We start from the raw sequence: 27,574 nt of genomic DNA on the forward strand, positions 1-27,574 counted from the left end.
CCGTGAGATCGTGACCTGAGCCAAAATCAAGAGTGGGACGCTTGACCGCCCGAGCCACCCAGATGCCCCTGCTTTGCTATTTTTAAAATTTAGGTAAGTATAATATCAGAGACCTAAGCAATGATGAAATATATGGGAGCCATTAGGCAATCTCACATTTGTGTTGACCAGAGTGCAGTGTTTGGCTGTGGGCTTGGAAACTTAAAAAGTCTGGAAATAGGAGCAGCGAGAAACTAAAAGTGAGCATATATAATTAATTACGACTCCACTTTCTGGAGGTGGTTAAAAATGGAACGCTTGGGGTGGTTTTAAAGGCAATCCTCCCTCATAGGGGACTTCCCCATGGAGATTTTGTGTTGGTAATGCATGTGGGGTGCACCGGCACTCCGGGGCTTCTTCTTTCAAACCATGTAGGTTTCATGTTTGCTTGGACTTCAAGTTTACCTTAAGGGATCCCCTTACAGTCCCAAGGAGCTGTCTTGTTCAATGCCACATGGTTCCTAAAATAATGACAGGCATACAATAGATGTTGTATTAAAAAATTAAGCAAAGGGCGCCTGGGCGGCTCAGTCGATTAAGTATCCAACATCTGCTCAGGTCATGATCCCACCGTTCACGAGTTCAAGCCCCAAGTCGGACTCTGTGCTGACAGCTCAGATCGTGGAGCCTGCTTCAGGTTCTGTGTCTCCCTCTCTCTGCCCCTCCCCCTCCCGAAAATAAATGAAAACATTTGTTTTTAATTTTAATAAAAAAATAAATTAAAAAAAAACTGCATGGCGTAAAATGGGTATCTCAATTTCAAAAATGACATACAAAGCAATTCTCTATCTTTGTTGTAAAAGCCAGCCCCAGTCTATGGGCTGTGCTCCAAGTGCTTCATTTGGAACCTAAAAAATTCTTCCATTTAAATGTAATATCAAGGGTGATTAGGTTGCAGGACAACCTACAAAAGCCCATAGATCCACAGATGTACTTGAAGCCTGCCATCAGTGCGGTAGGATTATTTGGGGAAATGCTTTCTCAGTTTCAGCCAGGGAAGACAGGACTGTAGGCCACCTGAGCCTGTCGCAGTCATGAGAGACCACACCCTTTGTTCGACCCTACTAGCTACCAGCTGCCAGGAGCGTAAAGACTTCCAGCCTGCACCTGAGCAGACTCCCAGCTCTAGGCCATACCTCTGTTACTCTAGCAAAAAGAAAATGGCTAAAAGAACAGGGATGCCCAGGGTGCCTGGGTAGCTCAGTTGGTTAAGCATCTGACCCTTGGTTTTGGCTCAGTTGGTTAAGCATCTGACCCTTGGTTTTGGCTCAGGTCACAATCTCACGGTTTCACGGGTTTGAGCCCCACATCAGGCTCTGTGCTGGCAGCATGGGGTCTGCTTGGGATTCTCTCTCTCCCTCTCTCTGCCTCAAAAAAATAAATTAACTTAAAAAAATTTTTTAATATAAAAGAACAGGGATTCCCCCTGGTGGTGGTAGCAATGACCCTGGTGGTGATGGTGGTAGTAATAGGCGTAAACTATAACATGATTATCTGTTTCCCATCTTTTCTCATTTCATCTTTGTGATAATCCTATCAGATAGGTGAGATTATTCCCCCCATTTTACAGATGAGGAAACCAAACTTTATGGAGGTCAAGAAATTTGGCGAAGATCGCACAGCCAGTGAGCAGGCAGCCTTTGAGAGTGTCTACACTTGCATGTTTTGTAAAATCGATTTAAATATGTGCTGGAAAAATGTTTTCAAACATTCCTTAGCATTTTAGCTTTTTTAGGTCAATGAAGAGTGAGGAAGGGCTGGATATGGCCTCTGAGTAGATGGAGCACTGTCTCAGATGACTGAATGTCACCATTTGACAAAGACTGACATGTAACTTCTGAGACCTGAGCTCCACAGCACCCCGTGTCCCTGCTAAATGACAGGTGCACAGTTAAAACGGGCTCCCGGGCTAGCCCTCCCTAACACAAAGACTAATATGGTGTCACTTTTAGACTGTGTTCTTTTTTTTTTTTTTTTTTTTTTTTTAATTTAGAAGGACATCTGGGTGGCTCAGTCAGTTAAGCACCCACATTTTGATTTCGGCTCAGGTCATGATCTCATGGTTAGCGAGTTCAAAGCCTGCATCAGTCTCTGTGCTGACAGTGAGGAGCCTGCTTTTGTAGTCTCTCTCTCTCCCTCTCTCTCTTCCCCTCACCTGCTCATACTCTCTCTCTCTCTCTCTCTCTCTCACTCAAAATAAACTTAAAAAAACAAAAAACAAAAAACAAACCCTCTTAAGATGCATCATCTCACCGGTGAAACAACCTGGTGAAAATAAATTCATCAGGTTCCAAAACTTACATCTGTCTTAGGATTTGCACAAGAACTTTAAGTGTATAGCAAATACACTTTTAGCTCCTCCTACATTGCCACACAGAACCAAGAGGCTATAGTTTCTTAAAGCTGCAATACAAAATCTGAAATGTTACCCCAAAAAATCCTCCAATAGGAAACTAGGAGGACAGCCGGGGGACATACGTTATGGGACTACTGTGCTTGGTCAAGATTTCCCCCTTCTTCTTTTTTTTCTTAATTTTTAAATATTTATTTTTGAGAGAGAGAGAGAGAGAGCATGAGAGGGGGAGGGGCTGCGAGAGAGAGAGAGGATCTGAAGCAGGCTCCTCACTAACAGCAGAGAGCACTATGTGCAGTTCGAACCCACAAACCATAAGATCATGAGCTGAGCCGAAGTCATACACTCAACCGACTAAGCCACCCAGGCGCCCCATAATTTCCCTTTCTCGTTTTAAAAAGGCTGTTAAGATAATAATAGTAAATACTTATGTAACACTTAGTACATACCATGTTGAGTACAGGCACCACGTTTTTATTTTATTTTTTTAATTTTAGAGAGAAAGAGGGGCACCTGGGTGGCTCAGTCGGTTTAAGCGACTGACTTCGGCTCAGGTCATGATCTCACGGTTTGTGAGTTCCAGCCCCGCGTCAGACTGTGCTGACAGCTCAGAGCCTGGAGCCTGCTTTGGATTCTGTGTCCCCTAATCTCTCTGCCCCTCCCCTGCTCACACTCTGTCTCTCAGTACTGAATAAAAGTCAATAAATTTTTTTTAGAGAGAGAAAGAAAGCATGAGCAGGGGAGAGGGGGAGAGAGAGAGAGAGAGAGAGAGAGAGAGAGAGAGAGAATCCCAAGCAGGCTCCACAGTCAGCCGAGAGCCTGAACCCAGGCTCAATCTCATGACCCTGGGATCATGACCTGAGCCGAAGTCGCTCAACCGACTGAGCCACCCAGGCACCCCTAGGCACCACTTTTTATTTTATTTTATTTAAAAAAAAATTTTTTTTTTACATTTATTTATTTTTGAGAGACAGAGTGAGACAAAGTGAGAATGGGGGAGAGGCAGAGAGAGAGGGAGACACAGGATCAGAAGCAGGCTCCAGGCTGTGAGCCGTCAGCACAGAGCCCGACGTGGGGCTCGAACCCACAGACCATGAGATCATGACCTGAGTTGAAGTCGGACGCTCAACTGACTGAGCCACCCAGGCACCCCCAGGCACCACTTTTTAAAATAGCTTTACATAAGTGACTCATTTGGTCCTCAAGACTTCCCCTGTAAGGTAGATAAATTATCCCCATTATATCCATGAAAGAAGCTGAGGCAGAGAATTTAGGTGTTTTGCCCAAGATCACGTAGTTATTAATGGTCAGTGGTAACAATGGATTTTAAAGAGAGGCGGTCTGGCTGCAGAGGCCATTACAGTACACTGCCTCACCTATATTTTCTCAGAACAATTACGCTTTATATATTTCCCCCTCTTTTTAACAGCAAGCAAAACTCCCAGCTGAGGCATCTCTGACTTATCCCTGTCTGAAACAGAAAACAGAGAGGGTATCACCCCACAGTCTCTTCTGGCCACTCCTGTCCCCTCCACTTCCCTTTTATACATGCTTCCCAAACATGCACACGACCCTGAGCTATGAATCCCGGGTTGACAGGAGGACTGGGGAGTCTGATGCCAAAGCAGGGCTCCTTATGCTAGCAGTCCACAAATAGCGTGACCAAGTGTTAAGCTGACCTGGGACTTTCCTAGTTTTAGCACTGAAAGTTTCCCAGAATTGTGCTCCCTTCGGCAGCACATCTACTTAAATTGGAAGGATACAGAAAGGTTAGGATGGCCCCTGCGCAAGGATGACATACAAATTCATGAAGCTTCCCATATTGGAGGGGGAGGGGGAGGAGGAGGAAGAAGGGGAGGGAGAGGAGGGGGAGGAGGAGGGGGAAAAGGAGGGGGAGGGGGAGAAGGAGGGGGAAAAGGAGAAGAAGGAGAAAGCTTCCCAGAACTGGACCCCTAGCAGTCCTGGGCAAACAAGGAAAGTTGGTCACTCTGAGCTCTAGAACCAGCACCCAGGAAGCTGTTTAAAAGTTGTGCTGCCCTTGACCTCCCTCCACCCTGCCCCATCCCCAGAGCAATTATATCAGACTTCCTGTGGGTAAAAGGACAGACACTGTGTTTGTAAAAGGCTCTCCAGGAGATTCCAGTGTGTGCCCTGGGTTGAGTGTTGTGGGACCACACCAAACACGAGCTGGGAGCTCCAAGACTCTCGGGCCTCCTGAACAACGTTTCTCAGACCTTCAGCTCCAGCCTCACAGGCTGCCCTAAGGCGGGGTCTCAGTCCTGGCTGTCCACCAGGATCACCTGGGAGGCCTTTAACAGCTACCAATTCAGGAATGTAAAATGGTACAGCCACTTTGGAAAAGAGTTTGGCAGTTTCTCCAAAAATTGCACTTACCGTATGATCCAGACAATTCCACGGCCCTCGCTATTTACCTAAGAGAAATGAAATCACATGTCCACCCAGAGATCCATACCCCAGTGTTCACAGCAGTTCTATTTGCAATAGCTCCAACCTGAAAACAACCCAAATGTCTTTCCGCGGGTGAATGGATAAACAAATTGAGGTACATCCATCCCCGGAATCTTGCTCAGCATTTCATTACCTAGCAAGGAATGAAATATTGATGATGGTGATTAATTAAGCCCAAAATGGCCTAAGAGATGGCATCAGCAGAGAATAGCTGACTCCACTAGGGGGCATCTGGACACTTCTCTTTAGCATGACTTCCTCGGGAATTGTAGATCCCAGGCCTTGGCTGCCCGAGGTGTGTTGTGAGAGGGAGCATGGTGCCCACAAAGGTAGTCGGGCTTGTTGGCACAGAAAACAATCAGTGAGGCCGGAAGACATCAGCGCGGTCCCATGAGCTCCCAGCCTGACGCCATAGGCAACTGGGAATCAGATCGCTGCATTTCAATGTCAAGGTGCTGGTATCATCTGAGGTTCAAAGAGCAGAGCTAGTTATTCAGGGACTGAGTAACTTGTGGAAAGTAAATGAAGTTCCTAAGGAGAAGACCAAATGTCTGGAGCTTAGAGCAATAAGCAGAAATCACGGTCTCCAGTGGACCACCACACAATCTTCTCTCCCTCCATTAAGGAACGTTAATGGAGGCCCCTCCCCGCAATGGGGCCTTTGGCCAGTCAGTCAAAAGATACCATGACCAGCCCCCTCTGTCTTCTGCTTTCCATAACCCTTATCCCCTCCCACAGGGGACCCTCTCTGTTTTAGTCCCCAGCCATTGTCCGGCCTCTGTTGTTCTGAGCCAGAGTCACTCTCTTAAGTGACCACACATCTTTTGGTCAACCCTGAAGGGTCAAGCACTTAGGTGGTCATTATTTTGGAGGGGGGGGGGTGCATAAATTGGGCTTTGCCATTTGTGCCTCACTGTCACCTCCAACAAGGAACATAAAGCAAGTCCCCAAAGGAAGTATCAAAATGTACTGAAGAATAAGAGAGACCACATCAGTAGTTTCAAATTCTCCCCAGAATCCATCAAGAACCAGGGGTCCCAGGCAGCCCTCGGGTCCACAGGCTCCAGAGTAATGCATCTGCTCTGTCAGCTTAGTTCTGTAAAGGCTCTCCAGGCTCCAGTGCATTCCGCCACCGGGATCACTCAGGCTGCCAGCCATGTCTCTGTGAGAAAAATACAACTAAGGGAGCTTAGATAACGGAGCCCTGTCATGTGTGTGAATCCCAATGTGGTGCTCACCTGAATCTGTTCTACATGTGGGGATTCCACGCACGATGTCTTCAAAGGATTCTGCTGCTAAAGAGTTAGAAAAGCACTCGCCTACATCATCCTGAAATATTCTCCTTCTTAGAGACCAAAGCTGTGTTGCAGATTAGGGCACACAGTTTTCAAGCCATTTCAGAGAAATGACTCCTCCTCCTTCTTGGAACTCCTCCTCCAGACCTTGAAGACAAAGAGCATTGTCCTTCCACTTTGCTCAAGGTTGTGCCAATCTCCCAACCACTAGCTATAAAGTCTCTTTCCCTAGTCCTCCCAGATGCTCAGGGCACAGAATTCTCAAGGTAGGCCCGACCTCTGAAGATTCAATCTCCCACATCCCCAGCACCTTGGCTACCTTCTGTTTCAGACTTGGTTCAGTCTCCTGGCATTGACTTTCTGGTTCCTTGTTCTACTCTCTGTTTTTCAACTGCTTAAAAATTATTGTTATTAAATGCTGATTTAAAATTTTTTTGTTGATGTTTATTATTTTTGAGAGAGAGAGGCAGAGTGAAAGCAGGGGAGGGGCAGAGAAGGAGGGAGACAGAATCCAAAGCAGGTTCCAGGCTCTGAGCTGTCAGTACAGAGACTGATGCAGGGCTCAAACCCACAAACCATGAGATCATGACCTGAGCTGAAGTCAGATGCTTAACCGACTGAGCCACCCAGGAGCCCCTAAATGCTGAGTAGATTTTAAAACCTATAAAATACATATTAAGTATAAAGAAGCTTAGTCCATTCAGGCAAAGAAAAATCACATTACCATTACCCCTGAAATCCCCAGGATATTCCTCCAAAAACCCATTCCCTTTCCTCTCCCCTCCAAGGCAAACACTATGCTGAATTTTGTGTACAATTCCCTTGCATTTCTTAATAGATTTCCTACATATGTTATAATCTGTAAACAATGTATTGTTTAGTTCTGTATGCTTTTTTAACTTTATATAAATTGATTTTTATACTACATATTCTGAGACAATAGACAATAAGACACTTTTGAGATCCACCCATATGTTTGCAAGTAGCTACAATGCATTGTTGCAGTGCTTTATAGCATTCCATTGTGTAACATACCACAGCTTTTTAAAATCCCATTGTATTCTCTTTTTTTAATGTTCATTTATTTTGTAGAAAGAGAAAGAGAGAGATCATGAGCGAGGAAGGTGCAGAGACAGGGATAGAGGATCTGAAGCAGGCTCTGCTCTGACAGCAGAGAGCCTAATGCAGGTCTTGAACTCTCGAACCATGGGATCATGACCTGAGCAGAAGTTACCTGCTCAACCGACTGAGCCAGCCAGGCGACCAAATCAGTTGTATTGTTGGTAAACTTTGGGGCTGCTGTCAGTGCTTGCTATTATGAACAGTGCTATGAACATTCTTGTACATATATCCTGATATACCTGGACAAGAGTTGCTCTTGGAGTGGAATTTCTAGGTCATAGTGCAGAAACATGTCTCTATTACCAAGGTAATTGCAAATCATTTTTCCAACATGGATGTTCCAATTTACGCTCCCATCATCACTGTTTTGTGGTACTGTATCCTTGCCAGCCCTCGATATGGTCCAACTTCCTAATTTTTACTAGTCTGGTAGATGTAAATGGCATTTTCTTGTAGTTTTAATTTGTTTACGGGATTGCTGAAGACGCTAAGAGTATTTTCATATGTTTATTGGCCATTTGTCTTTTCTCTCCTTGAAGTACCTGCAATGGGCTCTCTGTTGAAGGGTAAGGGCACAGGCTTCAGAGCCCGGCCCTCAAGGACCAACGTCCCAGCCTAGAGTTCAGTTTCGAAGGTGCAGTGATGATTGAGTAGAGGACCTCCTAGGTACCTGCATCCCATCTTACTCAGTGACCCTCCCTCAAAACTACTGTCAGATGGTCTCAGATAAGACCAACTCCACGCAGCCTAGTTAAGCAGCAAAGATGTTGGAGCTCAGGATCCCAGCATGTGTCCTGACCGACGATCCAGTGGAGAAAACGGGCTACCTTCCTGCCCCATTGCCAACGCTGTGCTACAAGCTGCTCACACCAAAGATGGTACTTAGAACTCTCCGCGGGTGGGGGGCGGGTGCGCTTGGTGGGGCTCAGTGGGTTAAGCCTCGGACTGTCAGACTTGGGCTCATCGAGATCTCCCTGTTTGTGAGTTCTGGCCGCTGGAGGAGCTCTACGCTGGTGGTGTGGTGGTGCGGAGCCTGCTTGGGATTCTCGATCATTCTCTCTCTGCCCCTCCCCCACTTGCATGCACTGTCTCAAAATAATAAACTTAAAAAAAAACAAACTCCACCGTAGCCTCCAGAATCGCACAAGTTCCTTCTGTTATTAGTTCATCCTCTGTTAATTACCACGTGAGGTCTCATTCATTGGATCAACAAGTACTGAGCACCAGACAAAAACAGGAAAAGACAATCAGGCCCGCCCTCAGCCCCGGGGGAGGGGGGCGGGAGAAGCGGACCATCGGCCCACAAGGGGCTGTGCACGGGTCACCCTCAGCCTCCGCATAGGCCCCACCCCATCGGTGCCCCCAGCTTCCTCCTGGTGGTGAAGTGTAGAACTCCCGGTCCAGGTCGCCTTCAAGAGAGGCGCGTCACGTGACCGCGTCGGGCGCAGGGGGCGGGGCCGAACGGCCAGGCGCTGCCGGGTCGCCTAGCAACGGCGCCACGCAGAGCCATGCAGGCCCGCGGCAGCAGAGAGCAGGAGGCCAGGGATTATTTGGAAAAACATCGGATTATGGAGTTGCTGAACTATCTCACCAGCACCCTGCTCTTTTTCCGGCCAGGTAAGAGTCTTTCCCACCGCTCGGCTTTCTGTCCCACCGCCTCCGCCTCCCGGCCCGGAGCGGTTGCCAGAAATTCCCAGTACAGCCATCCCTCCGCGCCCGCGCGGCCACCGGCCGGCTCCCCTCTCCAGTACCCCCACCTCCACGCGCACACTCTCCCCTATATCTCGGCGACTTGAGCCGTTCTGCCAACTAACGCTGTGGTCCTCAAACAAGTACTTCCTGAACGGCTTCTGTGTGCCCACCACTAGCCAGGTGCGCGGGGCTCACACAGGTGGAGGCTCGTGGCCGGTGGGAGAGAGGCTTCGAGGAGGGGCCTACTTAGTACTACGTGCGTGTGGGCGCAAGCCTGCCCTTGAGTCTCCTCTTCTGGAAAATGGGGATAATAGTACCCATTTTATGGACACGTGGGAGAGATTAAATGAGTAGTATACAAATTAGCCCTATGCCTGGCAACCAACATATGTTTCATTTTGGTTTTTATAAAAGTATACGTATGGGGTTTAAAAATCAAAAGCCACTCCAAGGCTTATCATGAATAATGGCATTTCCCTCCATGTCCCAGATTCCCATTCTACAGACGAAATGATTTCCCATTCGTTTAGCTATTTACCTTGATATTTCTAACAGACTTGCACTGCTACTTACTAGTGTGCCCCCGCACCCTAGGTTTAGGTTTAGCTTTAGCTTTATACTATGGAAGATGAAACTTTAACTCTTACACACCTGCACCCACGTGTGCACGCTCGCGCACACACACGCACTCACACCTGTTCCCACTCATCTCCAATTTCCCAAGAAAGTTAGAATTCAATTTTGGTGTGACCAGTATCACATTATTATTATTAGGCAAATATCCACAGCTAATCCACGTAGTATGCTATGATTGTATTTCCTTTGTTGTCCCTGAAATTAATAATACTACATTTTAAATGTTTACTTAAATTGTCTTTGCAATTGTCGCCAATTCATCGACATCCCCTTGCTGTCACAAGCATGGATGTCCTCCCAGTACATTTACGTTCATCCAGCAGTCCACACCCCCAGGGCCTCCCCCAGCCCTCTGCCTGCTCCAGTCTGGATGATCGCTCAACTGCCCTGCTGTTCAGCTGTGATTCAGGGTTTTCCCTCACTTTGATCCTAATCCACTTCACCTGTCTCCTGCACTTAAAGCCTGCTTTCTTTTTTTTTTTTTTTTTAATTTAAAAAAAAAAAAATTTATTTTTGAGAGAGAGAGAGCGCCAGCAGGGGAGGGGCAGAGAGAGAGAAGGAGACACAGAGTCCAAAGCAGGCGTCAGGCTCTGAGCTGTCAGAACAGAGCCCACATGGGGCTCTAACCCATGAACTGTGAGATCATGACGTGAGCCGAAGTCTGATGCTTAGTCGACTGAGCCACCCAGGTGCCCCTAAAGGCTGTTTTGTGGTGCTTGGGGCTCCTCCTTTTTTTTTTTTTTTTTTTTTTTTTTTTTTTGCTTTTTTCCCCTTTCTCTAGGGGAACATCCTCTAGTGAGCGGCTCTCTAAGAGGCTGTGCTTTGTTGGAGCATATATGAAAATGTCTCATCCTATTCTCAAACATGATGATAACCAGGGTGGATACAATTCTTGGTTAGAAAATACTGCCCTCAGAACTTGGAGGGCATTGTCCATTGTCTTCTAATTGCCACTGTTGCTCTGAAGAGTCTGATATCATGATGTCATCAGATTCTTGATCTGTTTAATATAAGGCATGTTTTCTTCATCTGGAAGTCTTTAGGTTTGTCTTTTTACTTTATCCCTGGTGTTCTAAATGTTTATATGCCTTAAAGGGGGGTTGTTTTGTTTGTTTCTAATTCACTGTACTAGGTGCTTTGTGGTCTTTTTTAATTTGTAGATTTTTTTCTGTCTCCTCCTTCTTTCCTGTCCTTTTTCTCTCTAGCTCTTTATTGTGTCAACCAGTAGAGTATCTCAAGGATTGATTTTTCTCCTTTAATTTAAAAGGCTTTGAACCCATCTGGCAAAAACAGAATTCTGTGGAAGGCAGGGTGGGGGGAAGAGAATCTCAGATAAAGACAAATTCTCTTAGCAGCAGAGGATAAGGAAGGGGGAGTCTGGGAGTAGTTACACATTAATACCATAATCCCCATTACAATCACAATTTAAATTTTTTTAACGTTTATTTATTTATTAGAGACAGGGAAAGAGCATGAGCTGGGGAGCGGAGAGGAAGAGGGGGACACAGAATCTGAAGCAGGCTCCAGGCTCTGAGCTGTCAGCACAGAGCCCGATGTGGGACTGGAACCCACGGACTGAGAGATCATGACCTGAGTTGAAGTCAGATGCTTAAACTGACTGAGCCACCCCGGTGCCCCATATAATCATAATTTAAATAATGATCAGTGTAAGAAACTGAGATGCTGTTATCCACTGTAACAATATGAACTTCTTGAAACATCTCTACAAATGCCAAAGGGGGTGAGGCAGGGCGGAGAAAAGGACAGGTGAAGAAACACTGAGGAAAAGCTAAGGAGAGTTTGGCTGGCGTTCAGAATGCATATCAGTGCCCTTTAAAGTTCCCTGCACAAGGCCCCCTAATGGCAGAGGAGAGGGGACTTGTACCTTTGGTGTCTGAGACCTTAGCCTGATGCTGAATAACACATTTCTTTGGAGTCACTTGTTTTACCCTAAAAATGTCCAAGTTTCATTTTTCTACAGATATATTTGTTTCTTTTTATTATTATTATTTTTTTATTTTTTTTAATGTTTATTTTTGAGAGACAGGGAGAGACTGTGAGTGGGGGAGGGGCAGAGAGAGAGAGAGAGAGAGAGGGAGGGAGAGAGAGAGAGAGAGAGAGAGAGACACAATCGGAAAAGGCCCCAGGCTCTGAGCTGTCAGCACAGAGCCCGACCGTGGGGCTTGAACTCACAAGTGGTGAGATCATGACCTGAGCCGAAGTCAGACGCCCAACCGACTGAGCCACCCAGGTGCCCCAAGACATATCTGTTTCTTAATGTAAATATTTCATATTATCAGAGTAGGATTGATTCTCAGGAAGAAATACTGTATTTGTCTCGGGTCCTTATGAAGCCTCTAGCACAATGACAGATATCCCAGTGTCAAAATCCTGGATTGTAAGGGATTTATGGAAAATAAGACTAGACAGTTTGATTGGGTTGTTATATCAAGGGAGCAGGTCCACAATCCCACATCCTCAACTCCAAAATTCTTTTTTTTTTAATTTTTTTTTTAACATTTATTTATTTTTGAGACAGAGAGAGACAGAGCATGAACAGGGGAGGAGCAGAGAGAGAGGGAGACACAGAATCTGAAACAGGCTCCAGGCTCTGAGCTGTCAGCACAGAGCCCGACATGGGGCTCGAACTCACGGACCATGAGATCATGACCTGAGCCGAAGTCGGATGCTTAACCGACCAAGCCACCCAGGCGCCCCTCAACTCCAAAATTCTAAAAGCCCTGGAAACCTGAAGATTTTCATAACTCATTTAACGCCAAAACCTAGCATAACCTGAAGTTATGTGGTAGGAAAACGTGGCATCGCCTAGACTGTATTGGGAAACAGAGCCCCTGGCTGCACAGCCACTTTGCAGTGACCATTCTGTGCTATGGAAGGAGTGAGTATACATGCTTAGGGGGTGCCTTTAATAAAATTAGAATTTCATTTTTAAACAGGAGGCAGGTGTAGTAACCCAGATGAGAGATGCTGCTGTGGAATCATAAGTGAGGATAAGATATATCTGAGAGTGATGGAGAAGGAAAGTTCAGTAGAAACCGTCATGGTGGACTAGGTTTGGGTGTTCCAGATGCTTCGTATATTTAAGTCAGTGGAGCGCGGTAAAGCCCACAGCTTTGGGAGGCACATTGCCTGGATTCATCCTAGCTCTGGGCCTTGGCAAGGGACTGTTATGAGGAACACTAGGCACGTAGAGAGGGCTCGATAAATGTTAGCTGCGATTATTAAGATGTGGAACTTGAGGTTTGTCCCCCTTGAAGAACTGATTGTTCTTATCAGCTGACATTGATGTAACTTAGGTGGTTAGTAACCTTTGGATCTTCCCTTCATGTTTTAAAGTTATTTCTTTAGGGCCACCTGCCTGGCTGAGTTGGTGGAGCCTGCGACGCTTGATCTTGGGGGTGTGAGTTCAAGCCCCATGTTGGGTGGAGAGATTACTTAAAAATAAAATCTTTAGGGGTGCTTTGGGTGGCTCAGTTGGTTAAGCATCCGAGTCTTGATTTTGGCTCAGGTCATGATTTTATGGTTTGTGGGATCAAAACCCCTTGTCAGGCTCTGTACTGACAGTGCAGAGCCTGCTTGGGATTCTTTCTGCCCGCCCCACCCCCTGCCCCTCCCTGATTGTGCATGAGCTCGCTCTCTCTTTCAAAATAAATAAATAAACCATTTAAGAAATAAAAATAATAAAAATCTTTTAAAAAGTTATATCTATTATTTCTGTTGTAAGCACTTTCAAAACATTTTTTTTTAATTTTTAGAAAATATTTATTTTTGAGAGAGAGAGAGAGAGAAAGACACAGTGCGAACAGGGGAGGAACAGAGAGGGAAGGAGACACAGAATCCGAAGCAGGCTCCAGGCTCCAAGCTTCCAGCACAGAGCCCGACATGGGGCTCGAACCCACAAACCACGAAATCATGACCTGAGCCAAAGTTGGACGCTTAACTGACTGAGCCACCCGGGCGACCCCAAAACATTTGTAGAAGCAGGCAGAGTATTAATTATAGACTCCAGACCTAAACATTATAGCATCTCGTGGAGTCTAAGGGATATACGGTAATAACACACCTAGTTCCCTTAGAATTATTTACTTACTCTATCCTTAGAAAGAAATGCAGTGAATTGAAATTTGGAATTGGCCTTTTTTCTCTTTCTGAATTTGATAGACAGCTCAGGGAGAAGCAACCGAAGACTACATACATGATGTGATTGCCTTTAGTGACCCATTTGTTTCTGGAGTCTACTAAAATTTGTACGAAAAGGCACAAGAGAGATTTAAAAACATAATCGCAATATGTGAATACTATTTGAATAAAAGTGTTTTTACTTTTACTTTTTAAAATGTTTTAAAAGATTTATTTATTTACTTACTTATTTTGAGAGAGAGAGAGAGAGCACGTGCAGGGGAGGGGCAGAGAGAGGGAGAGAGAGAATCCCAAGCAGGCTCTGCACTGTTAGTGCAGAACCTGATGCAGGGCTTGATCCCGGAACCATGAGATCATGACCTGAGCTGAGATCAAGAGTTGGAGGCTTAACCGAATGAGCCACTGCTTTTTTTTTTTTTATTTTTAAGAAGCGTTCACAATTCATAAAATTTGTGAGACAACTGGAAATATTACTGCCTGGCTATATGGAGGTATTAAAAAAATTTTTTTAATGTATGAATGAATGGTATTGTGGTAATGGCATTACGGTAATAGAAAAAGAAAAAAGTTCCCTCTTCAACAAAGGATATTGGGAAAACTGGGTAACCACATGCAGAAAAATAAAATTGGATCCCTATCTTATACCACCCACAAAAACAAACTCAAAATGGATCAAAGACTTAAACATAAAACCTGATACCATAAAACTCCTAGAAGAAAACCTAGGGAGAAGCTCCTTGACACAAGTCTTGGCAATTATTTTTTGGATATGACAGCAAAAGCACAAACAGCAAGATGAAAAATCAACAACTGGGACCACATCAAACTTACAAGCTTCTGCACCACAAAGAAAGAATCAACAAAATGAAAACGCAGCCTACAGAATGGGAGAAAGTATTTGCAAACTATGTGTCAGATAATATCTGAAATATAGAAAGAACTCCTACAACTCAATAACAAAGAAAACAAATCTAATTAAAAAATGGGCAGTGGGAGCTGCCTGGCTGGCTCAGTCAGAAGAGCATCCTGCTCCTGATCTCAGGGTTATGAGTTTGAGCCCCACATTGGGTGTAGCCATTACTAAAATAAATAAACATCTTTAAAAATGGGCAGAGGAACTAGACATTTTCCCAAGGAAGACACACAAAAGGCCAGCAGGTACATAAAATGATGCTTAACGTCACTAATCATCAGGGAAATGCAAATAAATATCACCTCACACCTGTCAGAATGGCTATTATCCAAGAGGCAAAGATAACAGGTGAGAATGTGGAGAAAAATGAACTCTTGTGCACTGTTGGTAGGAATGTAAATTGGTATAGCTACTGTGGAAAACATGGGGGTTCCTCAAAAAAAAGGAAAACAGAACTACCATATGCTCCAGCAATTCCACTTCTGGGTATATATCCAAAGACAATGAACACAGGATCTCAAAGAGATACCTGCACTCTCATGTTTATGTAGCATTATTCACAGGAGCCAAGATATGGAAACAGCCTAAGTGTCTGTCTACAGATGGATGGATGATGAAGATGTGCTATGTTTATACAATGGAATATTATTCAGCCGTGAGAAAGAAAGAAATCCTGCCATGTGCAACATGGACGTCCCTTGAGGATATGCTAAGTGAGCTAAGTCAGACAAACACTGCATGCTATCACTTGTATGTGGAATCTGAAAAAGCCGAAGTTGTAAAAACAGAGTAGAACAATGAGTGGGGGTGGGAGTAGGAGAGATGTTGTGGAAGGGTACAGACTTGCAGCTGTAAAGAAGTCTTAGAAACCTAATGCACAGCATAGTGCTGACAGACAATATTACTGTATCATAAATATCAAACTTGCCAAGAGACTCTATCTTGATTATTCCCACCCCTAAAAAGAAATAATAGTTATGTGATGTGATGAAGGTGTTAGCTAATGCTGCAATGGCAATCATATTACGAAATATAAATGTATCAAATCAACATGTTATATAAACTTACACAATGTTACATGTCAGTTGTATCTCAAAAGAAGTCCTTCTCTTTCAGAGATGTACGCTCAAATATTTATTAATGAAATACGATCACTGTGATTTACTGCAGAATAATACAGGAAAAGGGGACCTGGATGAGATGATGGTGAAATAAGACTGGCCACAATTTTTTAAAATTTATTTTAAGTTTATTTATTTTGTGAGAGAGAGAGAGAGACAAGAAGGGTCAGAGAGAGAGGGAGAGAGAGAATCCCAAGCAGGCTCCGCACGGTCCGTGCAGAGCCGAATGCAGGGCTCGAACTCCTGAACCGTGAGATCATGACCTGAGCTGAAATCAAGAGTCTGACACTCAACTGACTGAGCCACCCAGGTGCCCCTAGACTGGCCACAAATTTTAACAGTTAAAAGTTGGTGACAGGTTCATTTTACTTTCCTGCTTTTGTATATTTATGAAATTCTCAATGAGAAAAACAAATTTAAAGAATTTTGTATATATACATGTTTATATATATACAAACATACATATATACACACACTACTGTGTGTTGTGTGTGCATAGTGTGTGTAGTGAGTGGCACTCACCTAAGCTGCTGTACCTTCTTTTGGCTTCTTTTCATCATAACTGACCTGCATTATTTCTGTAAAGTGGATCTTCATTTTTTATCTTTCATATTGCTTAAATGAAAGATGGCCTGCTTATCCAAAATACTGCTTTTATGTTAGAAATGAACATTCATGGGCGCCTGGCTGGCTCAGCCGGTTAAGCATCTGACTTCACCTCGGGTCATGATCTCACAGTTCGTGAGTTTGAGTCCTGTTTTGGGTGAGCCACTTCTGTGCACGTCTCTCTCTCTCTCTCTCCCTCTCTCTCTCTCTCTCTCTCTCTCTCTCTCTCTCTCTCTGCCCCTTGCTTGCTTGCACCCTCTCTCTCTCAAAAAAAAAAAAAAAAAAAAGATGGGGCACCTGGGTGGCTCAGTCGGTTAAGCGTCCGACTTCAGCTCAGGTCATGATCTCACAGCTCATGAGTTCAAGCCCCGCATCAGGCTCTGTGCTGACAGCTCAGATCCTGGAGCCTGCTTCAGAGACTGTGTCTCCCTCTCTCTCTGCCCCTCCCCTGCTCATGCTCTATCTCCTTCTCTCTCTCTCTTAAAAATAAATAAACATTAAAAAAAAGTTTAAAATAAAAAAAAAAAGAACATTCATGCTTCCTAATTGGAAGAGGGTATTAATTAATCCAAGAGTCCCTGTTTTTATTTATATTTTATCCCTTCTTTTAGCTGGCTGCCTTCTTCCCTGCATCATGCTCTTCCTTTTTGTTGCTTTTCCACGCTTATCTGCAAATTAGAATCACCTGAGAAGTTGGGGAAAAAAAAAAGCCCAGGTCCCATCTCTGCAGAACACTTATATACATAATTAATTGTTCGATGTCTTGCTTTTCTTGTAAGCAAGGCCTGTGTCCCCAGTGCCTATTACAATACCTTGAACATAGTTATTTAATAATTGTTAAATGACTGTTTCTACTTGTGATATATCTTAATTTTATATTGGAAAGAATTGGAACTATTCTTTTGCAGAAAAACCAAGAGAGTATTTAATATCTGTATTGGAACGACTGAGAATTGCCAAAATGACAGGCTTGGCTTTTCCTTTCTTTATGGATCATTCTAACATTGTGTCTATGTTTGAGATGATGGACACTTCGAATAAAGGCACCATATCGTTCGTGCAGTACAGAGAAGGTCAGTTATCATCTCAATTAAAGCAATAGTTTGTGGCCATTCCATAACTTTCCCTAGCTGAAAAGAATTCTCGCTTCGTAAATTTTCCTTTCTTCTCATTCTGATTTTACAGCCTTAAAAACCCTGGGTCTGTTGACTGCAGATGAAGTTTTAAAAGATGATGGACATGCAGTAACTCTGGATAAATTCAGACGTGAAGTGTAAGTTTATTTTTATGTGACTGGTATTTAAATAATACGGCATGACTTAAAGTACAATGAAAACAATTTAAAACGTAAGTTCCTACCTTTTGACAGAAACATTTCAGTCCCTTGAAACTTTCAGCTGTCTAGAAAGCGAGGAGTGACAGCAAAATGTCAAGCCTGGGGGCAGGCGGCAGAGGGAGAAGGTGCTGGAATTAGGAAGTTTCTGGGGCACTTCCATTCTTTTCTCAGTGGGAAAGCCCAGCAGTTCTCAGAAAATGAGGTGGAGAAGCCCCAGTGTTCTGGAACTAACAGAAAAGTTCTGAGCCCAAATCCCTAGTTGGGAAACTTCTGTATAAAATATGGAGTAATAGAATTTCTCTCAAAGCATTTCCTCAAAATTATTTATCACCAGGTAAGTATTTACTGTCAGTATATGTTGTGAGGCCCCTGGCTGACTCAGTCAGTAGAGCATGTGACTCTTGATCTTGGGATCAGGAGTCCAAGCCCCCGTTGGGTGTAGAGCTTATTTAAAAACAAACAAACAAACAAAAAACAGTACGGGAGACTACGTAGCTCAGTCAGTTGAGCGTCCGACTCTTGATTTCAGCTCATGTCACGGATCTTGCGGTTCATAGGATCGAGCCCCACATCCGCTCCATGCCAAAAGAGTGGAGTCTGCTTGGGATTCTCTCCCTCCCTCCCTCTCTGCCATTCCTCCCCACATAAGTAAAAAAATAATAATAAAGAAATAGGATAGGTTGCATGCCAGCCTGACAGTTTTATTTATTTACTTACTTATTTAAGCAGGCCCCATGCCCAGTATGGGGCTCAAACCCACCACCCTGAGATCAAGAGTTGCATGCTCTACCACCTGAGCCATCCAGGGGCCCTAGGACAATTTTAGATGCAAGTTATATTACAGCTTTAAAAGTACTAACTAAATGCTGAATCAGAAAACAAAAAAATTGGAATAGCATTTGATAGTTGTAGAAGGCCTCTAACCAATGTAATTCAATTTGTTTAAATGTTTTGTTCTCTAAGGATTTATTAATCAAGAAATTGGTATGTAACATAGTCCAAAAAGCCAAGGAAAAGTCAAAGAAAAAAGAAAGTTTAAGATTCCCGTCTCATTATCAGTTACATAAATATTAAACAAAAACTGTTTAATTCCCATCCTTGCCCCGGGGAGAGACTGAAACACAGTGCCCTGGCCTGAAATGTTTCATCCAAAAGAAAAGGCTGCCTGCCCACTGTCCTGGAATGGAATTAGGAAGGATTTTAAATGTAAGGACATTTGTGGAATATGAGAGCAATTCTATTTTGGTCACCACCTCATAATGTTTTCTTAGAGGAAAGACAGTGAATTTCCAAACCAAATACAGGAACTTCAATTATGAACATACATTCTAAAGTGATTTTTTTTTAATGTATTTGCTGTGTTTGATTATCTACAACAGTCTCCCTTAATTAGCACAGGAAATTGAAAATTACTTGTAATTTATTATCTCTGCTCTTGTATCTTGTTCAACAGACATGCTTAGCATTTACATTTGTAAATGGAATTACTCGGAGTTTTCATGACTTCTGAGTTTTCTGGTTTTGTTTTCTTAGGAACAAGAGGATGGAGGAAATATGGGCAGCGTTTTAATAATGCCATCAGTCCAAGATAATAAATGATTCCATAAAGTTTTCAACTGTCCAGTTTCATTAACTCAGAACTTCGTCACATAACTTGACATCCAGTTGGCCTCCTCTTTGTTAAAAACCAAAACTCCAAAACAAGAAAAGATGCTTTATTTTCCCGTGTTAGGCCAGTTTGTCCTCAAATTAAGTAGAATCTCAACATCTTGTTGAGCCAGTTTGTAAATTCCAACTTCATTTAAGGCCTCGGTGGCAGGAGGCTGCCCTGAGGCTGACTGCAGGACGTCTTTCAGAAGGAGGGCAGAGCCAATGTTCAGATTCAAAACAATACACGCTTCTTTGACACTGTTTAAGAAAAAAAAAAGCAGGAGGGAAATGAGATATCCATTATCTGTATCATCACGTTATTCCATAATATTTTCATTTTCAGAAACTAAACAGCTTCCCTGCACTGCTAATCCACATCCCTCTCTAGAAAGTATTTATGGATTTATTATTTGGCTCTTTTAACATGTAAGGACAATGTATGTGTACAGTGTTTCTATTTCATTAGATTACTATAATGTGATAGGATCATTGTTTTCCATATGTGTGTATTACTCTCCAAAAGGTAATACTGACACTAACATAATAGCCTATTAAATGTGGCTAAGACTTTAGGTAGATTACAATATGGGAAGAGAAACTAATAAAAAAGAAAAAAAAAATTCAGATCTCTTACTAAAATAAAAATCATTTTTTCATTTTATAATAACTTTAAAGGGACTACTTTATAATCTCAAACTCCCTCTCCCCAATAATTTAAATTTCAAACCAATAATTCTAAAAATGGTTTGAAGAATTTTTCTGACATTCATTTATAGTTACGCTTAGAACCAAAATCAACATAAATATGTAAGAAAACCACTTTCTTCATGCCTGGCCTACTATTAGGTACCAGGCATATTTTTAATTTCTTCTATTTATTGACTATGGTACAACTGCACTTGCCTTTATTTTCTACTTGTCTCTCCAGTAACGGGCAAATAGAAGCATGAAACCAATGGTGGGAACAAAGCCCAGCCCATAACTCAGATCCAGTTCTGATAAATTTGGGGGGGACGGGGGTCATGGGTCACACCTTAGAGTAGCTGGGTACATGATGAATGTTTTCAATTTTTAGCTGATGCTGTATTTATCCCACCACACATCACGGGGCCCCTAGGGCTGTGAAAAGAGGAATCAACATCCTGTAAAGCTTGATGCCATCAACAGTCATTGTTAAGTTCTGAGCTTACTGTTTGAAGTAATTTTCTGGCCTCTTGCAATAGCGGGAGAACAGGGGGAACAGGTTCCGAGTCATATCAAACTGGAGCTGAGCTGCCCCTCCCTCGTTGAAATGATTGGCAAGAACGATCTGAAACAAAGAGCAGTTCGCGTCACACGTGCCTTTGCCATCAGGGCCCCGGAACGCCGCCCGCTCTTGCTTACTTCTTGGTAGATGTACACATCCAGCTTCTCCACAAGCACCTGCCAGAAGACTGTGAACAAGGAGAAGCAAAGCTGCTCCTCCAGCTGGAGTAAGCGGTCTCTCACGGTGAGCAGCAGCGGGCAGGCCGAGCTGGACAGGGACATCACCGCCTGCTCCGACTGCGACGGCAACGACAGCCACCTGCGAGGGACCAAGACCGCACCGCCTGCAGCGCGTTACATTTTACTACGGAATCTTCAAAACCTTGTACTTTTAGAGATGTGACCAATCATTTTACATGTGGGGAAGTGCACTGTCCTGGGGCATCTTGGTTGGATAAGAGCAAAATGTACAGCCCAACATTAAAAGCCGTCTCAGAAAATAAATATAACTATATTGATACACTGGTTCTCCATTAAATACTCCCTTATTTAATGAGGATGACACATCATTTCCTTAATGTGACTTACTGAAATAATTAACATGTATTAGCATTAAAGACATCAGGTAATTTTATGCTCTGGTTTTCGGCAGAATAACAGGGACTAAGCACACTTGCAAACAGATTACAAATGCTCGGTGTGACGGGGACTGTGCTGGAGAAGACAGACCCTGCCTGTTCTCACAGAGTACGCAGTGTGGGGAAAGGGACAGAGACCACAGAATCACGACAGTGGATACAGAGTACCCTGCAGGCATGCATGCAGAGTACTGTTGGGGCACCAGGCCACTCAGCCCCACATCCCAGACCAGTTGTGACTATCTCTGTAGTCACAACTACATCTGAGGGTTAAATTAGGATCAGTTTATTCTGATTAAGAATGTCTGAACAGGGCCCCCTGCGTGGCTCAGTTGGTTGAGTGTCTCTGACTCTTGATTTCAGCTCAGGTCGTGATCTCCCGGTTCATGGCTTTGAGCCCCATGTCAGGCTCTGTGCTGACAGTGCAGAGCCTGCTTGGGATTCTCTCTCTCTCTCTCTCTCTCTCTCTCTCTCTCAGGATGAATAAATAAATAAACTGAATAAATGTCTGAATATATTTTAGAAAGCTTTCTATCAAAAATGGTTAAAAGTTTGTAGAGCAAAAGGCCAAACTCTGCTATCTAGACACCTTGGAAATTTGCATATATCATCTTTCAATCTTTTTTAAAGTTTTTATTTTAATCACTGATATTCATCACCAAGTGCGCGCCTTAATCCCCATCACCTATTTTACCCATCCCTCCACCCACCTCCCCTCTGGTAACCATCATTTGGTTCTCTGTAGTTAAGAGTCTGTTTCTTGGTTTGCCTCCCTCTTTTTTTCCTTTGTTCATTTGTTATGTCTCTTAAATTCCACATATGAGTGACATCATATGGTATTTGTCTTTCTCTGATTGACTTATTTTGCTTAGCATAATACTCTCTAGCTCCATCCCAGTTGTTGCAAATAGCAAGGTTTCAAAATTTTTTTATGGCCGAATAATATTCCATTGTAGATATACACCACATTTTTTTTTTTTTTTTATTCATTCATCTATCAGTGGACACTTGGGCTGCTTCCATATCTTGGCTCTTGTAAATAATGCTGCCATAAACATAGGAATGCATGTATTCCTTTGAATTAGTGTTTTCATATTCTTTGGGTAAATACACAGTAGTGTGATTCCTTAATCATGGGGTAACTTTTTGAGGAAACTCCATACTGCTTTCTAGAGCGGCTGCACCAGTTTGCATTCCCACCAACAGTGCACAAGGGTTCCTTTTACTCCACACGCCCACCAACACCTGTTGTTTCTTGTGTGTGTGTTTTAAGTTTATTTATTTATTTTGAGCGAGTGAGCAGGAGGGGCAGAAAGAGAGGGAGAGAGGGAATCCCAAGCAGGCCCCGCACCGTCAGTGCAGAGCCTGACACGGGGCCTGAACTCATGAAACCGTGATACCAGGACCTGAGCTGAAACCAAGAGTCAGACGCTTAACCGACTGAGCCACCAGGTGCCACGTGTTTCTCGTGGTTTTGATTTTTAGCCATTCGGACAACTATGAGGTGATAGCTGACTGTGGTTCTGATTTGCATTTTCCTGGTGTTAAGTGACGATCAGCATCTTTTCATGTGTCTGTTGGCCATCTGGATATCTTCTTTGCAGAAATGTCTGTTCGTGTCTTCTCATTTTTGATTGGATTGTTTTGGGGGTGTTGTACCAGTTCTTGATCTATTTTGGATACTAACCCTTCATCAAATATGTCATTTGCAAACATCTTCTCCCATTCAGTAGTTGCCTTTTAGTTTTGTTGATTGTTTTCTTTGCTGTGCAGAAGCTTTTTATTTTATGTAGTCCCAATAGTTTTTGTTTTTTGTTGTTGTTTGCTTTTGTTTCCCTTGCCTCAGGGGACCTATCTAGAAAAAAGTTGCTATGATCACTGTTAGAGAAATTACTGCCTATATTCTTTTCTAAGATTTTTATGGTTTCGGGTCTCACATTTAGGTCCTTAATCTATTATGAATTTATTTTTGTGTATGGTGTAAGAAAGTGGTCCAGTCTCATTCTTTTGCATGCAGCTGTCCGGTTTTCCCAGCACCATTTGTTGAAGAGACAGTCCTTTTCCCTTTAGATACTCTTTCCTGCTTTGTCAGAGATTAATTGACCAAATAGTTGTAGGTTTATTCTGGGTTTTCTATTCTGTTCTTTTGATCTATGTGTCTATTTTTGTGCCAGTACCATACTGTTTTGATCCTACAGACTTGTAATAGAACTTGGAAGTCCAGAATTGTGATGCCTCAGCTTGCTTTTCTTTTTCAAGATCGCTTTGGCTATTTGGGATCTTTTGTAGTTTCATCCACATTCGAGAAATGTTTGTCCTACTTCTGTAAAACATGTTGCTGGTATTTTGATAGGGATTGCATTAAATGTGTAGGTTGCTTTGGGTAGTGTAGGCATATTAACAATATTTTTTCTCCCAGTCCATGAGCATGGAATGTCTTCCCATTTCTCTGTGTCGTCTTCAGTTTCTTTCATCAGTGTTTTGTAGTTTTCTGAGTATAGTTCTTTCACTTCTTTGGTTAGTTTTATTCCTGGGTATCTTACTGTTTTTGGTGCAGTTGTAAATGGGACTGTTTTCTTAATTTCTCTTTCGGCTGAGATGTAACAGATTTCTGTACATTGTGTACACTGTGACTTTGCTGAATTCATTCATCAGTTCTAGCAGTTTTTTGGTGGAGTCTTTTGGATTTTCTATATATGGTATCATGTCATCTGCAAACAGTGAAAGTTTGACTTCCTCCTTACCAATCTGGATGCCTTTTCTTTCTTTTTGTTACCTGATTGCTGTAGCTAGGACTTCAGTACTGTGTTGAATGTGATGGTGAGAGTGGACAACCTTGTCCTGTTCCTGACCTTAAGGGACAGGCACTCAGCTTTTCCCACTGAGGATGATATCAGCTGTGTGTTTTTCACACATGGCCTTTATTATGTTGAGATATGTTCCCTTTAAACCTACTTTGTCGAGGATTTGCTGTCATGAATGAATGTTGTACTTTGTCAAATGCTTTTTCTGCCATCTATTGAAATAATCACATTATCCTTCTCCTTTCTCTTATGTTGATGTGATGTATCATACTGATTGATTTGTGATACTGAACCACCTTTGCAATCCAGGAATAAATCTCACTTGATCATGGTGAATGATTCTTTTAATGTATTGTTGGATTTGGTTTGCTAGTATCTTGTTGAGGATTTCTGTACCCATGTTCATCAGGGATATTGGCCTGCAGTTCTCTTTTGTTGTGGAGTCTTGGTCTAGTTTTGAAATCAGGGTCATGCTGGCCTCAGAATGAATTTGGAAGTTTTCCTTCCTCTTCTATGTTTTGGAATAGTCTGAGAAATATAGGTATTTATCATCTTTCAACTTTGAGCAAACTGGATTTGAGAGTTGAGTAATAAGAAAATATGAAGGACTTACCTTTCTTTTTTATACAATTTTGCAGCATCTTTAACTTCTCTAAAAACATGGTCTACTTGGCGGGTCAACATGTCATGCTTTAAACGCTCCAGTAGGTTAATCATATCATCAAAGACAGAACTCTCCATAGAGGCCAGCTGTCCCAGCTGCAATTTACTGAGGGTGTTATTCTCTGCAAAGACCTCCAGTGCTGCCTGCTGAAGTTGCAGGAAGAACTGAAAGCAAAAATGTATTAACATGGTTATTAAGATGCTTCCTTTTTAACAGCATGAAATATAATTCATGTACTACAACTCACTTGTTTAAAGTGTACAATATATTGGCTTTTAGTGTATATTCAGAATTGTGCATCTAACGCCAGTGTCAATTTTAGAATGTTTTCTTTACTCCAAAAAGATACCCCACACTTAACCATCATCTCCCAGTCCCCTCCGTGCACCCTCCCACCCTAGGCAACCACTCATCTTTCTGTCTCTATCGATTTGCCTCTTCTGGATGTTTCATATAAATGGAATCCTATAATTTCTGGCTCTTTCTGACTGGCTTCTTTCACTTAGTATGTTTTCAAGGTTCATCTATGTTGTAAGATGTATCAGTACTTAATTTCTTTTAATTGCTTAATATTCCATTATACGGCCGTACCACATTGTATTTAGCTATTCATCAGATGACAGACAGCTGGGTTCTTTCTCATCTATTATGAACAATACTGCAGTGAACATTTGTGTGTATGGTTTTGTGTGGACAAATGTCTTCAATTCTCTTGGGTATACTGGGAGTAGAGCTGCTGGGTCATACGGCAATTCTGTGTTTAGCTATTTGAGGACCTGCAGACTATCTTCCACAGTGGCTGTACTATCTTACGTTCCTACCAGCTGTGTGTGAGGGTTCCAACTTCTCTACCTCTGCACTAGTAATTGTTATTATGTCTTTTTTATTATAGCCATCTTAGTTTATATTTAGTGATGTCTCACTATGATTTTAATTTGCGTTTCCCTGATGGCTGATTTCTTTAAGTACTCATTTTCTCCGAACACAGACTGAGAGTTGTAGTAAGCAGATTTATGAGAGTTAAGAGAATTAAAATGTCACTTTTACAGTGGCATTTTAGGTAGAATATGTATTATTTTTTTCTGCCCTACAGAAAAATAACGCTGTGGATATTTAGCAAAAGATTAAAGGCAACCTAAATGCCCATTAGTAGGGGACAGGATATGGCCACAATAAGTGATTGTTCAGGGATGGACATGAGAGAGGCCACACTGGTATTTTCTGCTGAACCTATCAGAGAAGAGGCACTGGTCCTCTCAGTGCCTGGACAGTGGGAGCCTGGAGCCACCTGTGGCCACACTCCCAGAGCCTGCCTGACAATGAAGCCAGAAGGGAACAAGTCCAGGGCAGCCATGCCTACTGCTTTCAGTTACACAAACAGATTCCTCACCGACTCACCCCACTCCCCCTCCCCACTCAGGCCAGCACCAATCCAGCTTCTGTCACCTACAACTGAAAAATTCCTGACTCTGAATGGCTGGGTATGTCTGGCTTGGCGCAATCTGGCAATGGACAGACAGCTATTAGTACAGAATCGAAATTAATGGAAGGTGAGCTCTGTCCACTCTTCCTTTTTTCTATCTAGGCAATACAAGAGCATTAGTGATTTTTATTTTAAGCGTTCACAGGCTGAAAGACCATGAAAATGGGTAAATAACTTCTTATATTAAACAGAATTTGTAAAATCATAACATACAAGGACAAAAAATTCATTCATGATTTGAGGAGCTACTCTAAATTTGGTTATTCTTCTGTTGACAGAAGGACCCAGTTAATTCAGCAGCGCATTACAAATTTCCTAAGGACAGGGATGATGGCCAATTCATCTTCGTTAACAGACTATGGCACCAAGTAAAAGTAGTTAATGATGTTCCACAAATAATTCGTTGAAGCTAAAAATCTGGCTTCGAATGAGTCTCTTATTAGATCATCTGGCACGAGAATCAGGAATGACAATTTGTTTTATGACAAAGCTTAGCAGAAAATGGAGCAGTGTGGGGGCTGAGTGAAAAAAGTACTTACTAAAATGAGGAAAACAACACATAAAAGTACACAATGAGAATTGTGTAGCATACGCAATAGAATACAGCCCATGTGTTCTAATTAGGTGACTTTATAAACAAATGCCATTAGTCAGTACACTCTATATTCATTTTATGAAATAATTATTTTGTGTCTTATCTTCCTTGCTTAGCAGAATGATACTATGAATGTGGATCTCAGTTAACATTTTTGTTGAAAAAGGCTTTTAAGTCCCAGCCAGAGTCCAGAATATAAACTATGTTTATCAGGTTTTTATCTTATTTATGTCTGTTATTACATTTATTTTTGTTTCCTATTTTTTTAATTAATTACCCTGTATGTAATTAAGATAAAGACTTTTCTGTTTTGTTTATTCTTTCACAGTAAAGGAATACATTTTCTATATAATGCGTTAGCAGTATATGCTTTTCGTTAGAAATTCATAATGTAAAATATATTATTTTTAATAAAAACTTAAAAAAACAAACATATATCTATTCTTATTATGTTTTCAAGACTCTGTCCTTAACCTGGACATTGAGTATTTTTAAATGCCTATGTTTGATTGTATTTCATTTCTGCTTTTTTTTATTACATTAAGACTTGACAATATACAGACATTTTAATTTACCTTGTCCACCTCTGTGACTCATGTGAACACACTCAAAAATTATGTTTTCTAGTATACTATGAACTTATCACCAATCCTCAGTTAATCAAGCTTTCGAATTATTCTACCCTGGAATTTTTCAATTCCCACTTTATCTACCACATTTAAAAAGTGGTATTATTAAGTCTTTAGTTGACA

At 42.4% G+C, this 27,574-nt stretch overlaps 2 protein-coding genes and 1 non-coding gene across 4 annotated transcripts in view; 2 read left to right on the forward strand and 1 right to left on the reverse strand.

Moving 5' to 3' along the window:
- Positions 1–4,113: 4,113 nt before the first annotated feature.
- LOC122214642 lies at positions 4,114–4,219 on the forward strand. Its single transcript, XR_006200022.1, has one exon. It is a non-coding gene; the product is annotated as a U6 spliceosomal RNA (small nuclear RNA).
- Positions 4,220–8,732: 4,513 nt separating this feature from the next.
- EFCAB10 (EF-hand calcium binding domain 10) lies at positions 8,733–19,356 on the forward strand. Of its 2 annotated transcripts, XM_042915602.1 has the most exons (4): positions 8,742–8,895; positions 17,316–17,480; positions 17,593–17,680; positions 19,277–19,356. In XM_042915602.1, the coding sequence occupies exons 1-4, from the start codon at positions 8,787–8,789 to the stop codon at positions 19,311–19,313; spliced, it is 399 nt and encodes a 132-aa protein (XP_042771536.1). In that variant the 5' UTR covers positions 8,742–8,786; the 3' UTR covers positions 19,314–19,356. The 2 variants fall into 2 exon arrangements, with proteins under 2 accessions (XP_042771546.1, XP_042771536.1); XM_042915612.1 differs by lacking the exon at positions 17,316–17,480 and having other exon boundaries at positions 8,733–8,895.
- An 86-nt stretch (positions 19,357–19,442) lies between these two features.
- Positions 19,443–27,574, reverse strand: part of RINT1 (RAD50 interactor 1) — a 29,259-nt gene continuing 21,127 nt past the window's right edge. Inside the window, exons 12-15 of the mRNA XM_042915517.1 lie at positions 24,694–24,908; positions 20,777–20,957; positions 20,584–20,702; positions 19,443–19,651 (exon numbers count right to left, since the gene is read on the reverse strand). Of these exons, the coding sequence (XP_042771451.1) occupies positions 19,459–19,651; positions 20,584–20,702; positions 20,777–20,957; positions 24,694–24,908 (708 nt within the window). The 3' untranslated portion in view covers positions 19,443–19,458. The remainder of the gene's footprint in view (positions 19,652–20,583; positions 20,703–20,776; positions 20,958–24,693; positions 24,909–27,574) is intronic.

The sequence above is a fragment of the Panthera leo genome, chromosome A2 (genome assembly GCF_018350215.1).
Source record: "Panthera leo isolate Ple1 chromosome A2, P.leo_Ple1_pat1.1, whole genome shotgun sequence".
NCBI classification, from domain to species: domain Eukaryota; kingdom Metazoa; phylum Chordata; class Mammalia; order Carnivora; family Felidae; genus Panthera; species Panthera leo.

What these genes read in the sequence shown, in the direction of transcription:
- EFCAB10 (XM_042915602.1), top strand. Translation starts at nt 8,787, where the DNA reads ATGCAGGCCCGCGGCAGCAGAGAGCAGGAGGCCAGGGATTATTTGGAA. An exon ending in GTTCGTGCAGTACAGAGAAG is followed by an intron (nt 17,481 to 17,592) that starts GTCAGTTATCAT and finishes CTGATTTTACAG; the next exon opens with CCTTAAAAACCCTGGGTCTG. An exon ending in GATAAATTCAGACGTGAAGT is followed by an intron (nt 17,681 to 19,276) that starts GTAAGTTTATTT and finishes TTGTTTTCTTAG; the next exon opens with GAACAAGAGGATGGAGGAAA.